Consider the following 18,411-nt stretch of genomic DNA (forward strand, 5'->3'; position numbering starts at 1 on the left):
AGGTGTCCTACCCCAGTGGTTCTCAAACCTTTTCATGTCAAGGACCCCTAAATTAATGTGTATTTGGCCGCAGACCCCCATCTGTAAAGATTTTGTGCCAAGGACCCCATACAAGATGTGTGGTGTTAAAAATGTCCAAAAAAAATTCTAACATTTTCAAAGAATGTCAACATTTTTTTTTAAATAGCTGGAGGTCCCTGGACCCCACTTTGAGTACCCCTGCTTTAGACCACCTACCACAATAACTCTGAAAGTGTACAAATGGAACCACCATTTGTACACTCTCAGAGTTGCAGCCACATTCAGTGTCCATTTGGTTCCTATTCCTAACTATCCATCATTTATCTGGGGACCCCCTGGAACCCACACATGGACCCCTGGGGGTCGCCCGACCCCACTTTGAGAACCACTACTGTCCTACCCAACACCATGGGTTTATGTCTCAGTGGAAGAGAAGGGAGACCACTTCCAACCACTGATGTTGGTTCATTCATAGAAATCCTTTCCTGATTGCAGCTTTAATCACCATGCTCTGTTATGTGGCTGAGTTCCATGTTCTTTTTTTTTTAATAATATTTATTTTATTTGGAAAAAGCAGTACAATAACAGCATTTCTATGTATACATAGGACACAAGTGCAGTTCCCAGGACTTTCCCTCCCTCCCCCCTCTAAGTGACTCCATCTCCAGTGTCTCTGTAACATCCTTGCTTTCTTCAGGACTACATATGGCATCAAGTCAACACTTAACAGGGGCAAAGGGCAATATCGCTTCAGAGTGTACATTTCAGAAGGAGAAAAAGAAGAAAGAGTGAGAGTTCCATGTTCTAATTTTAACACACATCACATGTTGACTCATTTTTGTTTAGTGGATTGGAATAACTACAAAATTGCCAATCTCACAACACATTAATAAAACAAATAGTTATTTTGGAAAAAATATTTTTTAGAATAGATCTGGACGTGAGTGGTTAATACGGCTATTATTCCAACACTAGTGCAATCATAGGTTGAGTAACTTCAGCATGCTTATACATTTCAATGCAGCACTAAATGTACATTGTACATTGCTTGATTGCTACAAACGTTCCCAAATACTGGCACCAATGCATTTACACAAGTAGGCACAGTCTTATTGTAGCATACATACATTCATCTAGCAGTACTGTACATTTCTATACTATTATACTATTTTATACCGCACAACATTGCCTGAAGGTCAGTAGACCGAAAGCTTGCAAAATAAATACATTGATTGTGCGCAGATCTGAGTGTGCGGAGCTTCCCTTTATTTTTCTAATACCCCACAACATTGAAATAAATTGTACGTGCAAATGTATGTAGCCAGCATAGACATTTCTTTCTTTTTGACTTGCGTAGACTTGAGTTTCTACAGTATTTCAACAATATACTATCCCTGAGTGATGAGCAAAATATTGTGCAATCTCATATCCAGTGCCTGTGTATTTACAATATAAATGACATGTAATAATAATATAGTACATTTCACATCTCTTTTACACCCACATAACACACGTGTGGTGTGCACCCCAATGGCCCCAAAGTAAATGTTGCATAAAACCACTGTCCTTTTCGGTATCAGTCATCTCTCTTGACTGCTGAAGCAACTTTGACAGACAAAAGATAGCCATCTTCAACCTCATCCTCTTCCCCCTCCCTCTTGGCAGCTAGGGGCGGGGCGGAACGCGTAGGGGCGGGCAGGTAAACATTGCCCACCGCGCCTTCCTCCGCCTCTGGGCCGTCTTCATAGGCGACCCCCTGACTGGCAGCCACCTCCAGGCCCTGGTTGATATAGTGGGCCTCCTGGCTGGCCTCCAGGCCCGGCAGCTGAGACAGAAGGGCTTTCAGCTTCTCTCCCAGCTCCCTGAAATGAGGCCTCTGAGAGGGCTCGTCGTGCCAGCAACTCCGCATCACCTCATAGCTGACATGGAGAGGTGGTGAAGGAGAGAGGTAAAATAGTTTTAAAAAAATGTACGAAAGAAATAACAACAACCAATAGCCAACAAACCATAATGATTCATTCAATTTGATTCAAATATGTAGGATTTAAGTGGTGAAAATAGCCAGCATAAAGACGAGAGAGAGAGAGAGAGAGAGAGAGAGAGAGAGAGAGAGAGAGAGAGAGAGAGAGAGAGAGAGAGGAGCAGCATATGATTAATTACATGGACAGTGTCACCTCTATGTCACGTTCTGTGTTTCCTAATTCTCAGTTCCAGCCTGCTGTTCCAGTATGGCTCACGCTGACTCAATAAGTCAAAGCCAGAGAGGCAGCGCTGCAGCTGAGCTAGCCAATCAAAATGAGTCATGAAACTTAAGAGAAAATTATGAGCTCACATAGCTCATGTTGTCAATGAGGCTACAAGAGCAATGTAGTAGAAGGTAGAATTCTAATTCTAACCCAGTATAAATTCCAATAAAGCTTGAGTGATGAATCACACACACCACTATGCATTCATAGCATAAGGCCTCCAGTGGGTTATATAATCAACAAGATTGAATACCTAATACCAAATATAGTCCAGTGTAGATATTGGCCTTAACCATTTAACCACTTGAACCCTAGCATCCCTATTCTGAGCATGTCAAAATAGGCAAACATTCTGCAAACATTCTTGTTGTTGGCTATTTTTGACGAAGAGTTGGTTATGGGCCAAGGATAGAGCCCTGGGAGACTCGGGTCAACAAAGCATATAGCATTTCAGTGGTTATCTCTCTCGTTGAACTGCGAGAACTCACAGCGGGGGATCACAGTCGTCGGGAGGTTTGAGTCTGTAGCCAGATGTCAGGAGGTCTAGCAGCTCGTGGTTGTTGACCCCAGGGTATGGGGTCCTGCCTCTGGACACAATCTCCCAAATAGTCACCCCAAATGACCACTGAACACACAGGGACATGTTAGATACAGTTCATAAATCGTTTAGTTCATGTAGTAGGGTTTAAGTGGTTAATCAATTAATTTGAATTTAGAAATTAATGTTTTTTCCTATATTATTACACATCCAAAATATGGACACCAGGTTGAGAGTGGTTAAGAATTTGGACACTTGCATAACTGTATAATTGCCAATACTGATGTCATCAAAAGAGTCAAATAAAATAAGGGACTCTTTATTGGTTGGGCTCATGTCTAGCAGCAACAAAATGGATGAGGCAATAGAGAAAACTCACCACGTCACTCTTGGTGGTGTAGATGGATTCAGACAGGCTCTCCACAGCCATCCACTTGATGGGCACACGGATGGCCACAGTCTGCCTGTAGTAATTGTTGCTCAAGATATTCTTGGACAGACCAAAGTCAGCTACAGACACACGCAAGTCGTCCCCCAACCTGCGAGGGATGCACACGCAGATTAGACACACCAACGAACCGACATGCGGAAACAACAGTCGGACATGCAGTCGAACATTCGCTGCTCCCATGCTTGTGGTTAGGGTTTGAGGTAGGTTGTCGGTCTAATGACCAGTCGGACCAATAGTATCAATCAATCTACATGTGCAATTGCAATACAGTTTCTATCGATAATGTTTTACCTATATGTGAATAATGTGATTCGCCCAGAGTTGAGATTTTGAATGCTTAGTGTGTGAATAAGATTGTCTATTTAGTCAAATGGGCAACCACACAATGATTCACAGTGTCACATTAGAGAGGTCTTCCTTCTATCACTGTCTCATCATTTCCTATCCATGGCTGTGGCAACAACGCAAATCCCCCTCAGGGATCAACACTTATAAGCAACACTAGCCTGCCTGCAGCAATTCATGGCAGGGTATTGTAATCTGTCCTGTGTTAGATTGTCAGATAGATAACTTGAGAATGGACAGATATTCATGAAACTTAGAGGGAATGATGAGTAGGCTAAGCCAAGGAGATGAGTAACTTTTGAGGTAAAAAAGGCAACAGTAACGGTCACAATTGAGAGACGCAGAACTAGTTGTGAGCAGGGTATAGCTACGTTATGTTTAATCCAATCGTTTTTTTTCCCACTTATTTTCTCACATCCTCCCGCCAGCCAGAGCGTGTCCTTACACATCCACCTCAGTGTCCTGTCTGAAGCTATGTATGAATACTAATGCCTCGAAGGACAGAGATGCAGTCTAATCTGAACAACAGCTCCCCTGTCTATGACCTGGGTGACTTTATCTCTCAGAGTCACTCTGTATGGACTCACATGCAGTTGCGTGCAGCCAGGTCCCTGTGTAGAAAGCCCTGGGAGCTCAGGTATTCCATCCCCGCTGCGATGTCAATCATGAAGCGCAGGAGACTCTGGTGAGGCACGAACTGGGAGACAGGAGATATTGGCACATTCTGTGATTTATTTGATGCTGGCTCAAATTTTGTTGAACATGCAGGTTGAGTATGATGGGGCCGGTGTCTGTATGTGTCATATTATGTCTGTACTTGTGAGGACTGAGGACCAAATATCCTACATGATTTCAATCAAACTACTCGTGGATTGAATACACATTTTTCATGCAATAGAAGCATATTTGGTTTCAATTCATCTCTCATCTCAAATTCATTCCCTGCCAGGACCCAGAATGAAAATCTTAAAATAAATATATGATCTGCCAAATAGATATTACAGGGAATGAAATGGACTCCTCTAAGGGAATCATATAGAAACAGAGCCAACAGGTGGATGCTAGTGGGGTGGTAGTGGGAGCACAAAAAACCTCATGGAGCTAAGCACAAACACAAAGCAGCAGTTGAGCAGCAGCATAGCAGAGCAGCAAGAACAATTTGGAATGACCTTTTCAGAAGGGTGTCTGAAGCCAGGAACGAGTAAACAAATTAAATCTGCTACAGATGGAGGGGAAAGAACCAGAACAGTGGTTTTCAACCAGAGGTCCATGAGGGGATTCCAGGTTGTTCCCAACTGATGGAAAGTTGGTGACCTAATGGACCCTTAATTACACAGTAGATCTTTAACTCTTGAGAGTGTAAAATGAAACCAAATGGGGTTTTTATTCTTCACTCTCAAGAGTAAAATTATTGTTAAACATCTGCATGTCTTAATTTACAATAAGTCTACGCAATTAGAGAATTTAAAATAATTGTCGTCTTGATCAACATTTGCCCGTCGTCTCTCCTACGGTACCAACATTTGTGGGCAAAGCTTATCCAAAGACAAAATATTCTACGTTTTGGGTCTGAGACTCATCAAATGGTGTTCCGTAGCTAAAATACCAAATAAATAATGGACCTTGATATGAAAAAGGTTGGAAACCACTGCACTAAGCAAAATAACTTCATACAGTGCTCTAGGGGTGATTGGTGTGACTGGGGGGTGCATGGCAGAGTGGCAGGGTGGTGGTACTAGTTGCTGAGGTGGAGGGTGGTGTCCATTAAGACCTGAGGACGCATCTGTGTCGCGTTAGCTTTTAACCACTTTATCCATTATTTTAAACTTTAGCTGTCGAACAATCGTGAAAATGTGACGCAAATGTTTGAATATATTCTTTGACAGATAAAAGCTTTGCTTCTGGGACATCCCTGAAACAAAATGAGATGGGGGTCCATGGCCAATTACATATCTTTTTTTGGGATCCTTGACATGAAATAGTTTGAGAACCACTGATAGAGGAGGAAAAAAATCACACCCGTGTGAAGTGAGGGGCACTCTTATCATCGTACATCATCATGACGTAAAATAGACACTAAGCCTATTTGCTCAGACACTATGACGTAACATTCTACATTCATTGTCAATGGGAATTTAATGTTTCTGGAGACAAAAATAGACACTAAGCCTATTTGCTCAGACACTATGACATAAAATTCTCCATTCATTGTCAATGGGAATTTAATGTTTGTGTAGGACAGAAATCTACACTAATAGCTGAATATAGGAGGGCCCTCAAAAAAGAAAGAAGTCAAAGTCAAAGTCGTACGATTAGTCACACACGTTACCGCAGTGACATTTGTTCCCCGCATATGACCCATCTCTTGGAGTGGTGTGTCGCGGCGTGCTCCGTGCTCGGGAATCATTAGTAGTAGAAAATCAGAAAACTGTCATGATTTAGAAAACATTTGTAGAATCTGGTCTCGTGTCCTAATGGGTTGAGAGTCAGCTCAGTATGTCTGGTTGCATGCCTATCCTCTGGAGAACCTCCTCAGGCATACAAAACACAGGGTTCACTTCCTTGATCAACGGATCCCCCAGCAGGGACAGAGCCGCCACTCCGAACAGGGTGTGGTACGGATCCACCACGTCTCCTGGTCTGTCGGCGAAGCCTCCCGTCTCGTCGTCCTGACAGGCCAGAATGAAGGCGCGCAGCTTGGCTTTGTCTATCCAGTGGTTTCTGCCGATGATCTTCAGCGAGGCCAAAACCCACCAGGAGTAACACACGTCTGGGAGCTTCTCGGGACGGCCGTTGAGGCCTCCGGAAGGCAGCTGCCTCTCGCAGAGCCACCAGCCCAGCAGGTCGGCGTTCACCCGGTGCAGCTGACCTGTGATGGACAGGAACGCGGTACAGCAGTAAATCTGTCCGGCGTGGGACTCTGAGTGGGGCCGGCGGCCAAATCCGCCGTCAAAGTTCATACAAGACAACACAAACTCCACAGCCTTGTCGACGTTTATCGCGTCCAATTTGCCCAGCAGAGCGAGAGTGGCGACGGCGCAGAAGGAGAACCTTGTGTCTATCTCGCCCCATTTGTCCCCTGCAAACGAGCCATCGGCCTGCTGCAGTCCTCTGACGTACTCCACCACTTTGTCCACATGGATCACGTCGACGGCGTCATACAGGGACAGGATCTGCACTGCACTGAAGGTGTAGAGGAGATGAGGGTCATGTCCGATGCTGGCACCGAGGCCCCCGCAGTCCTGCTGGCAGGACTGGATGAAACGTGTGATCTCCTCACGATTCATCCTTGGCAGCTCGCCCATCAGGTCCACTGCGGTCAGGCCCCAGTATAGCCCGCTCATCCTCAGGTACTCCGACAGGGCATATTCGTAGTCGTCCGTTTTGGAGCCATATGATGCTATGTAATCCGCATGTTTGTCTAGCAGCAACGCGCTTGGAGCGTCGTCTTTGACGACAACATCCCTCACTTGGGTAAGCATCGTCGCGCAATGGTCAGGCGTCGGACCGTTATACAGCGACATTTATTTGTGAGGTATCAGTTAGGTCATATTGATGACGTCAGTCATCTCCAAATTTGGGCATGGTTTCAGACCGCTCCAGGCACTGGCTTCCATTACAAAATTAAAGTCAACCACTTTTAAACCCTATATACGTAAACGGATACTTATAGTTGCCTGGGTCCCCCCCATACCAAATCTCTTTCCCGAAAATAGGTGGTGTTGTGCTCCATCTGCTATGTTCGGTGAATAATAGGGATGCTAGGGTTCAAGACAAGTGATTCAATATTTTGTTGAAAAAAGAAAAAGAGAGATTGGCCTACTGGCAGCATGCACAAGAAATGTTCTCCACTGGTTTGACACACACACGCACGCACACGCACACGCACACACACACACACACACACACACACACACACACACACACACACACAGACACACACACACACACACACACGGCTATCCTCTTATAATACTGAGCCACGCTGTAAACACATTATTCCGCAGTCTCACAGCGCAAAGAAGCAAAAGATAAAGACGATGAACTATATATTTTGACTTACAGTATAAGCCCAGTAGCTATACAACCCAAAGTTCTTATCAAAGTTTAGGACCTAGGTCACAGTGTTATGCAATGAATATAATCTAAAACAGTGGTTCTCAAATATATTCATGTTAAGGACCCCCGAGGCCCCGAATTGATGCGTATTTGAAAAGAGAAGATTTGTGTTGCATTACATTATATAATATTTGCATATCCTAATTATTAAAACAATTTCACAATAAAACAGCAGATCCAGGACCCCTGGGGGCCCTGCACCTGTGTAAATGAAGACAGGTTTGTCTATGCACTGTGCCTGTGTGTGTGTGTGCGTGCGCACGTGTGTGTGTGTGTGTGTGTGTGTGTGTGTGTGTGTGTGTGTGTGTGTGTGTGTGTGTGGCACATGTGTGTGTATGCACGAAACGGGTTTGCATGTTAAAGTAAATGCTTCTCACCATAGGAATGTCCCCATAGCGCGTGGCAATAAGGAAGCGCCGCAGGTCCCCGTGTTTCATGAAGGGCAGAATGACCAGAGGCACAGGCAGAGGGGAGTCTTGCTCGCTCTCTAGAGTGACCCCTGCAGGACAAACACACACACAGCACTCACACAAGGCTACTGTACTTTACTACGTATACTTCTACTCCACTACATCTCTACTATTGTACTTTTACTCCACTGCATTTATTTGAAAACTTTAGTTACTACTAGTTACTTTGTAGATTTAGATTACTATATCAAAACATACACTAACCACTTCAACCATATATACATTTCGGCTATTTGAAAATAGCCGATCTACAAGCTCACAATGCGTTGCGATAGATCTGCTATTTTCAAAAGATTTTTATACATTTGAAAAGTTGAGTGATACTTCGAGTGACACTAAATAATAACTCCATTGGATCCATTGGAACTGTTATTTTCAGAAGAGTAAGGCCTCACTCAGACCTTTACTGCATTGCTGTATGCTTGTTGGATGAATGTTGTGTAGTGTCATGGCCGCCCCAATGCATTTCCAATGGAAGTCACAAGCTGTTGTATGGCTTTCGACTGCGCCCCTCCCCCTCATACAACACAAATGTTGTGTCAAACCATGTGACTCCCATTGGAAATGCATTGGGGCGGCCATGACACTACACAACATTCATCCAACAAGCATACAGCAATGCAGTAAAGGTCTGAGTGAGGCCACCCTTCGGGACATAAAAGGTCGATCATTGAGAGCCAGCAGTGCATTGCAGTGCAGTTAGCCTCGGTACAAAGGCTTTTATTTCCGTTCCTGGTCTAAGAGCGGGAGTAAACTACAGTGCAGAGGGGCGTCGCTTGAAATATGCTGATGTCAGTTTTCTCCGGACAGGGCGGACGGGGGCGGGCGCTCAGATCAGTGAACCAATATTATCCAACGCTTGCTCCATGCGCTACCCGCCCATCTATACCAGAAAGTACACTGGCTGGGCCAGGCTACAGTGCAGCAGACAGGGTTCTGTTGTTGCGGAGTGGAAGCCCACAGCCTCACCCTGCCTCCTTGAATGGTTCAACGAAAAGATGTCATATACAAAATGTGTGGCTACGGGAGCTCCTTACCCAGCAGTCTGACCACGTTGTCGTGATCAAAGCTCTTCATGATCTCTACCTCTTTCAAAAAGTCCTGTAAGTCCTCTTGGCTGTGGATTCCAACTGGAGGCACAGTGACGAGAGACCATGAGGTGGAATTAATATAGATAAGACAATGAAAAAAGGAACAAAAGCATAATGTGCGCACATCTGGATTATACTGTGTGGGCAGTGTATTAGTGCTAGTAAATAGCGTTGATCATTGTGGAATAAGCACCTCTCATGGTTTTCACTGCAACTCTAATGACCAGCCCATTTTCTGGAGTGAAGACCCCTTCATAGACAGCACCAAACTCTCCTGCAAGACAAACATACGTTTTCAATTAAATTAATAGAGAGTATAATAACATTGACAAGAAGTTTTCCCTTCTCAATTAACATTGATGTGTTTTGTATACGTCGCATTTTCGGCCTAGATCAAATATTGATTGGGAACCAGTCAGTGACCAGTGTGGAAAAAGTATTCACATGTTTTACTTACAGTAAGTAAAGGTATCAATACTGCAATGTAGAAATACTCCGGTACAAGGAAAAGTCAGAAATTCTAAATTTACTTGCGTAAAAGTACAATAGTTTTAGCATCAAAATGTACTGAAAGTACCAAAAGTAGCCTACTCATTTCAAGTAAAAAAAAACAACTTTTGAAAATAGCAGATCTACTAGCTCACAATGCGTTGCGATGCTACGCATTGTGAGCTCGTAAATCGGGTATCAAATGGCCGAAATGTAGGCCTGAAGTGGGTATTGCATTTTTTTAAATAATAATCAAAATCTATAAAGTAGGCCTAACTAGTACGTTTTCAAATAATTGTAGCGGAGTAAAAGTATAATATTTGTCTCTGAGATGTAGAAGTAAAATACTTAGAAGTAAAAGACGTAGAAGTAAAAGTACTGAACATTTGACATACTCAAGTAAAGTACAAATACCTAAAAATGTACTTAAGTACAGTAGGCCTACTTAAGTCACATGTACTTAGTTACTGACCCTTGCCCAGCTCCTTGCCCAGGGTGAGTTGGTCTCTCTCCACCAGTACATCCTCCAGAGTGGCCAGCAGGCCGCCACTAAAGCCCTGTAACTGGACGGCTAAGGAACAATACATTCAATATGTGAACAATGATGATGACACTGATAAGAGAGTAGTAGGGTAGAGGTTTGGTGTAGAGAAAAAAAAGGCCCTTGGACAATTGTCCAAGGGTTTAAGTGGTCAAATACAAATGAACATGAATCCAAATATTCATAGAAAAGATAATGTGTAAATAAAGTAACAAACAAACAAACAAACAAAACAACAACATTACATGAATTAACTCTGATGATAGTGCTGTCAAAAGTCTATATGAGGGTATCAAGGTTTTGTGTTTTCTGCAATGTCATTTTATAAATTATTTTAGTGGGGGTCCCCGCTTCATCTCTCTCTCTCAGCTAAGGGGTCCTCCTTGGCCTGAAAAACATTGAAGACCCCTGCTCTATTGCCAACTTTCCACATTCATGTATTAAAGACAACTCATTTGAAAATTAGTTATTTTCATTAAGCGACAAAAAATGAATTAGTCCTTAATGTCAGCATTGTTTTACTTACTAGTGGGCTGGGGAGGCTCAGGATTTGTCTGCTCAGTGCGACGGTACGTTACACCAGGGTTTAGAGTCAAGAGTTCGACCTCTTGGTTGTCATTCCTATGAACAAAAAGGCCTCTTGTATCATTTTCAACATACACACAAAATCAACTAAAAACTAAACTAAAACTAGAAAAGAAATAATTCCATCAAGCTGCACAGCTGTGTTGAAGTATAAATGATCGCTTCATCCGGACCCATTGGGTGTCCTAAACGCTGCTACACCAAGACTCAGACTGTGTCGAAAGAGCTCGACGGCCTAGAAACCCATTGACCATGTCAGGGAAACAGAAACTAAAAGTGCATGTAGGATGTTCCACCCACCTAAGTACACTGTGTTTACGGCGTCGCGTGCACACGGCCAGAGGGATTATTATAGCCAGTAAGAGCAGCAGGCCCCCCAGCATGGCCCCCATCAGTATCCACGGAGACACCATCCTCTTCTCGCCCTGAGGAGAAGGAACTACTTGAGGGTCCGTGGTGTTTGGGACGGGGCCGACAGTCACTATCACTGGGATTTTCACTGCAAGACACAACAGTAAGGTTACAGTACATTCACAAAATCATGGAGAGATGGACACAATAAGCATGTCGCTCAGTACACTACCCTTATTGCCAAGTAACAGCATGTCCACCATATGTGACGGCTGCCAATTATAGCAGAGAGTACAATACTTTGCCCCCTTTTTGGGCATCCCAACTTCCCAAGTTGTTGAAACCCTCTAACAACCAGTTGGCGGTTATGCCCCTAGGTTGCCAAATATAAAATCAAAGTAGTTCTGATATAAGTCTTACAGTAAGAGTAAGTCATGAATCATCATGGCGACAGGAACAGTCATGGGATGTACCAGTGGTGGAAAAAGTAGACAATTGTTTTACAATTGTTTTTTAAAGTATCAATACTGCAGTGTAGAACTACAAGTAAAAGTCCAGAATTCAACATTTACTTCAGAAAAAGTACAAAAGTATCTGCATCAACGAGTACCAAAAGTACAAAGTACTCGTTGTACGGAATGTCCCATTTCAAGTTATCAAATGTATAACAATCTTTTGAAAATAGCAGATCTACAAGCTCACAATGCATCACATTGCGATGCATTGTGAGCTAGACGTTCGGCTATTTTCAAATGGCCTAAATGTATATAGGGTTGAAGTGGTTACTGGTTGTTAATGTATGTTTTGTAATAATAATAAAAATCTACAAACTAAAACTAGTAACTAATGAATTTGTCAAATAATTGTAGTGGAGTAAAAGTACAATATTTGCCTCTGAGATGTAGTGGAGTAGAAGTAAATGTACAGAAAATTTGTACATATATATCAAAACATATATATCAAAATTGTACTTAAGTAAAGTACTTAAGTAAATGTACTTTGTCACTTTCCATCACTGGCAACAGGAACAGTCATGAGATGTACAGTGACAGCATCATCCAGTCAGTCACACTCAGTGTGACTTCAATGACGCTCGTCATTTCCATCCACCAGCTGTTTAAAAACCCGGTCTTGTCACGCATGTCTGGGTGTACCCACTCACATCTCTGGATGGTGACAGTGGACACCGATGAAGACGCCGACCACTTCTGGTGGATGGATACGTTGTTCCTGGCCTGGACAGAGAGGCTGTAGTCGGAGTGTGGGTTCACTCCCGCCACGCTGACGCTCGTGTTGGTCAGTCCCACTGAGGCAGGCAGGAAGACCACCTCCCTCCCGCATGACTCCCACCGGCGGCCGAACACCGTCCCCTCCCTCTGTAGACACCCCACGCTGTACATCACCTCCTGTCTCCCCCCCAGGTCGCGGGGAGGGTCCCACCACAGGGTCAGCAGAGTGTCGTTGTGGTGGCGGGCGGTCACGTTGACCGGGGCCGACGGGGGCTCTGCATTAAGATAGGACAGTGGTTTTCAACCCTTTTCATATCAAGGTCCATTATTTCTTTGGCATTTGAGCCACGGACCACCATTTGATGACCACCATTTGATGCCTCTCAGACCCAAAATATTTTGTTGTCATTGGATAAGATTTTGTCCACAATTCCATACTGTATTGAGGTTGGTACCATAGGAGAGATAACAGGCAAACATTGATCAAAATAACAATTCCTCTATATTCTCTAATTGTGTAGACTGCAGATGTTTAACAACAATTGAACTCTTGAGAGCGTATTGGTCCATTTGGTTTCATTTTGCTATTTGGTTTCATTTTACTCTTGGTTTAATTTTACTCTCAAGAGTTAAAGATCTTTAAGGGTCCATTTGGTTACCAACTCTCCATCATTTAGTACCTGGAACCCCCTCAAGGACCACTGGTGGTCCCCAGATCACTGTTTGAAAACCACTGAGATAGGAGATGTGGGGCGAAGGTGTAACTGTTATTCAACACAGCTGGACCACAGACTGGAATGTTAATGTTAAAGCTGTTGTCAAATGTGACTGGCAGTGGCTACAGTGCTTTGTGCCGCAAGTAGGCATTGGTAATTTTATTGTTTTTTACAGATTATTAAAGTACAGAATGTACACTTTACACATATGATGTATCATTCATTGGCACCTGACCTATTTTCAACATTATCTTCATAAAATTGGTCCTCACTAATATTCATTATAAGAGGGCACCAATTTCCATCTACTCACTCTGTGACAGCCTTTCTCTTCCTGGAAAGTTAGCATGCTGAAATGGAGGCCATTGTTTTTACATGTTGTTTCTAGTTTGACCAAAATCTGCTTTCCAGTTTCCGATGATGTCCCTGCTTTATGCAGGCTCATTGGTGTTTCAGATTTCAGGAAGCCAGATTAACCAGATTAACCAACCAAGCCACATTAACCAACCAATTTCAATCAGATGACTAAGTAAATAGCTCCACAGCCTCCACTATAGTCTCTTACTTGTGCATCCCAGCAGGTATGGGTCAGCTTGCAGACGGCTGTATCCATGAACACAGTCACATTTCTCGGCTCCCTCCATGGCGGTCCTGCTATTGGGTGGGCACGATAGGCATCCTCCAGGCTCACTGGCTGGTCTGTAGTAACCTGCTCGACAGGCTGGTAAAAAAGCACAGGTAATGACACCGAAACAAGAAATGATATGTTTTGTATCTAAATGTGAGTGTAGCCTAATTAAATGGCAATTTTACTTATTTTTTGCCTCCTGCATTTTATGCCTTAAGTCACAACCGTCCTTTCCCAGAGTCAACATGATATTGTCTACAATTTTGACCAGTTCAAATAAATGTAGCTATTTAGCAGACGCTCTTCTCTAGAGCAACTTACAAAGTAAAAGTGCCAGATATCAGAGTAGGCGGTATGAGTGGTTTAGTAAGAAAACCTGCAAAGTATACCTACGATAGAAAGTAGACATCAAACCTAGCATACAGTATGAAAGCATCTATCAAAGTATACGGCAAGGGCAGATAATAGGTGAGTGCTAGGGGATGAGAGGAGAGGTTTCAGACTGCGGTAAAAGATGGGGAATGACTGACAGAGGGACGTCAGAGGACATTCCACAGCTTGGGAGAAGGGACAGAGAGGACAGAGGAGTCTAGGCCACCTGGAGTGTTGGTTGTTATGGGGAAGGGATAGAATCAGATCAGTGGTTCTTAAAGTGGGGTGCGGCGACCCCAGGGGTCTTTGAGAGAGTTCCAGGGGGTTCCTGGGGGTCCCTGACGAAATACATTAATATAATAGCATCAAATTCTGTTACACACAGTACATTGGCTATTTGAACATTTTAACATCAGGAATCTTGTATGTATGGGACAACATATTTTCAGATGGGGGTCTGTAGCCATAAATACATCTACATTTTGGGGTCCTTGACATGAACAAGCTTGGAATGTTGGCCATTGTTGTCATAGGGAAGGGAGGGATAGATGACCTGTGTTTGCTTGTCAGAGCAAGGACTCTGGGGGCCCTAGCGCATGCCAGAGACCCTAAATCGTAATTTGGGATTTAACTGGGATTTGGGCTGGGATTTGTGCTGGGATCCCGATCATGCTGATCGGGATCACCGCGCATGGGAACCATATGGATATAACAGCCAAGAACACTCATCATTTCATTAAGCCTTAACTCAGTCAAATCTGAAGCATTTTTAAAAACTCAAAGTTCTGTGTAATCATTGTCTCTCTATGAAACGGTATCAAGCAGAAAGCAAACTTCGGATTAATTAAACAGACTTAAACAGAACTGAGGTTCTGCTGAACTGAAGCGAAATAACATTGGAAATGACACCCGTTGCTTCTTTACCGTTAGCCTTTAATTGCCTTTCAATAAAACCATATGTGATTGACAAAAGTATCATCTACGTGTTACTGATTATGGGGAATTTTACATTGTTGTAATCCATTATCCATTAATTATTTGCTGCGCAAATGGAGTGATGAAACTGAACGAGCGAATGGTATCGCGCACAATGCACGGCACAAATCAAATAACTTCTTTGAATAGACAATTTATTATAAAAACAAAATGGACACAAGGAATTAACACTCTCACTTCTGCTCACTATAGGACAATTACAACCACAGAGATTTGTGGAGAACGAGACCTCTGAGCTGTGAATAATGTTCTGCTGTTGTGCGTGCTGGCAGCTCCACTCCCGACCTGTCTATTACGCGTTCTATCAAACGGAATTTGCATTGCGGCATATGGTCTGAGGAGGCGCTTTCTGCTGTCCTAAACCTGTGTGGGCAAGATAGCAATTGTAAGGAAAGTGCATCAACACGCCCACAGGCACACTTCCAGCCGCAAATAAAGGATAGTGGGGTAGTGTGGTCGCAAGATAACGTTTAAGTGGAAGGTTCTAAACCCGCTATATGAGGGTAAGGCATGGTTTACGTTAGGGCCCTGGATCATTATGCTGGAGGTAGCAGGGAGCCATGCCCTTGGCTGGCTTGTACTGTACAGTTGGGTGCCACCGATATTGTCCCTTATCATTTGACCCATTTAGGCCTGACCTCAAAATTTAAAAAAAATCCTTCTAAATCCTCCAGTTTTCTGAAATAAATATTTTCACGATTTTTCAAAAATAGCAGACCTACAAGCTCGTAGCGCGCCACTCGGTGGCGCGCTATGAGCTTGTAGATCTGCTATTTTTCAATAGCTAAATTATAACATAATGTTTAAAACACCAAAAGGGGTTCCCGCCCAAAATGGGTTTTAACTGTCCTTTTGCGCAGATCACGCAAACCTCAGCAAAAAGAAAAGGACAATATCGATGGCCTCCAACTGTAGGTGTTTTCAACTGAGAGGCATGACTTTCATCATCATGGCATCAGTCCAAAGTTTCTTTAATGTCTTCACTCTCCACGTTGCACAAAACGGTGCGATTTTAACTGATGCAAACAGACCAGATTACATCATCCAAATCCGTGCTTCTGGTTCTTCCAGTTTTCAACAGGGTTGGAATTGGTTTAAAGATCAATTCAATCTCTATATGGGATACGTGCCGCAAGCAGAGGAACTTCGGCTGGTGTCACTATACCTACTACATTTAAATGTACTCTTGAAGTAAAAAGAGAGAGTAAAAAAAGAAAGTACTGGCCCAGGGGCACTCGTGGGGGTTAATCCGTCCGCTCGTACCAGGTAAACTACTGGGGCACCCCTAAATTCATTAGTCCTTTTATTCCTATTTATTTATTGAATCATTAATTATATAAAAAATGGTGTCTTAGAAATACAATTAAAGTATTACTATATTACTACTATTAATATTACTATTACTAATATTACGGATAATCAGTGGTGGGTGAAGTACTCACATTTTGTACTTTTGTATTAGTCTGGCATTCAAAGATTCAAAAATTCAAAGATGCAAAACTACTGAAAGTAAATGTACTAATTTTGCACAATGTCCCATTTCACAAGTTTCCAAATGTATTAAAAATGCTTTGAAAATATCAGTCAAAATCTTCAAGGTAACTAAAGTTGTCAAATAGTAAAAGTACAATATTTCCCACATTATACCCCTGCTGATAATGTAGTGTTGTCACTATGTTGTCATGGACATACCTTGACAGGTCTCGTCAACTCTTTCAAGACCGGCTCCGCAGACACACTCCCCCTGCAGCGGCGTCCATGTCCCGTCCACCGTGCACTCCCTGATAGGAGGCGACACCTGCAAGGCTCCCAGCACACAGGAGCCCGTCTGGGGCCCCGACTCCACTCCGGCCTCTTCAAACGCTACGAGGTCGCCGATAACCCCAGGGCACCTTCTGTAGTACACTCTCACAGACGCCACGTACAAGCAACTCCCCGAGTAGGAGAAACCGAGATGGAAGCCCCCCTGCGTGACTGTCCCCAGGTTTAGGGCCAAACTCCGATTCAGGTAGTCGCTCGATATTTGTTCCGGGGTGGCCGAGGCTGGGAACTGTCTGGAAACATGGAGAGATAGAACCTTCCCTCCGTCCTGCCACTTTTTGAGCTCCGTGTTTGATTGAAACAAGTGAACCTCCAGCGGAGACAGCATTTTAGATGGTTCCTCTTCTTGGGCAAATGCAACGTCCAGCAGCAGGCGGGAGGATTCACCGCGGTCGATCCACGGGCTCAGTAAAGTTCTGCGACTGTTGCCGTCTGTGCACGCTTGGTACACCAGTACTGGAGTATCAGAACCCAGCTTCAAATTGGTTACATCCCACTGGTTGTGATATAAATATACAACAATACATTACTACACAGGTATAAGTGAGTCGAAAGCATTCATTGTGTGCGTGGTTTGGAGAAGACTTACGTCTCTGCGTGGATTGGAAGTCCATTCCCAGTAGGTCTGCTTAACAGAATTGAATAGTTCCACTAGGGAGAGGAGAGAGCACATTGTTTTCCGGATTCATAAATTTTTGTGCAAAACCTTTTTCCCTTTAGGGAATAATAGTGGTTAAAACCGACAACAATGTATAACCTACTAATACCATAATAGTTTTAGAATGACAATGACTGTGGCTTAAATACACACATAGGCCTTGCCACCTACTGTAAAGACATTCAGGTCATTCATCACAGGTCTAACTTTACATATTTGGAGATACCGGTAGTCTTTTTTCATAAAGCTCACAATGCGTTTTTTAAACAATAATAACAAAAAAGGAACAGTTGTTCAGTGTTGTCCAGTGTTGTGAGAAAACACTCACCATCTTCTGATCTACACTGGCCAGTGAAACCAAGAAAACATCCACACATCCAAAGTAGTAACATTGTAGGAGTCAATTTTCCAAAGACTGAATTGTCTCTCATAAATCCATGTCAGATCAACTGTAACTGTATGTCCTCACATACACCATGCTATTCTAAACAACTTAAGAGAACAACAACAAGGAGGAATGTGCCTTGAACTTGTGGTAATGAAACTGTGGTATCCTCCTCCCACATTTTAGATGGCCTACACCCCACGCCTCCACTGTCACTGCTGACTTAGCGGATTAGCTGATATGATTAGGTCAATGTACAATAGCTTTTTCTTTTATTTTCCTTTTCAAACAGAATAGGGCCTCATGTCTTCTACACCAGAGATTTGGTGGAGGGGAAGAAAGGAAGTGGCCTAGTATTG

At 43.3% G+C, this 18,411-nt stretch overlaps 2 protein-coding genes across 2 annotated transcripts; both read right to left on the reverse strand.

Moving 5' to 3' along the window:
• Positions 1-1,318: 1,318 nt before the first annotated feature.
• On the reverse strand, positions 1,319-18,077 carry LOC306913869 (ephrin type-A receptor 2). The gene is made up of 15 exons (XM_079490682.1): positions 17,996-18,077; positions 17,599-17,660; positions 16,881-17,505; positions 13,758-13,913; positions 12,410-12,751; positions 11,197-11,395; positions 10,838-10,932; positions 10,243-10,341; positions 9,475-9,555; positions 9,228-9,320; positions 8,098-8,219; positions 4,189-4,298; positions 3,185-3,344; positions 2,756-2,892; positions 1,319-1,940 (listed from the first exon to the last, which is right to left on the reverse strand). Exons 1-15 carry the CDS (start codon positions 18,057-18,059, stop codon positions 1,598-1,600), a joined length of 2,688 nt encoding a protein of 895 aa, XP_079346808.1. The 5' UTR covers positions 18,060-18,077; the 3' UTR covers positions 1,319-1,597.
• On the reverse strand, positions 6,088-7,083 carry LOC306913876 (geranylgeranyl transferase type-2 subunit beta-like; the record flags this gene model as incomplete). The annotated part of the gene is made up of 1 exon (XM_079490691.1): positions 6,088-7,083. One exon carries the CDS (start codon positions 7,081-7,083, stop codon positions 6,088-6,090), a length of 996 nt encoding a protein of 331 aa, XP_079346817.1.
• Positions 18,078-18,411: the final 334 nt, after the last annotated feature.

This window comes from Electrona antarctica (genome assembly GCF_951216825.1).
Source record: "Electrona antarctica genome assembly, chromosome: 21".
NCBI lineage: Eukaryota > Metazoa > Chordata > Actinopteri > Myctophiformes > Myctophidae > Electrona > Electrona antarctica.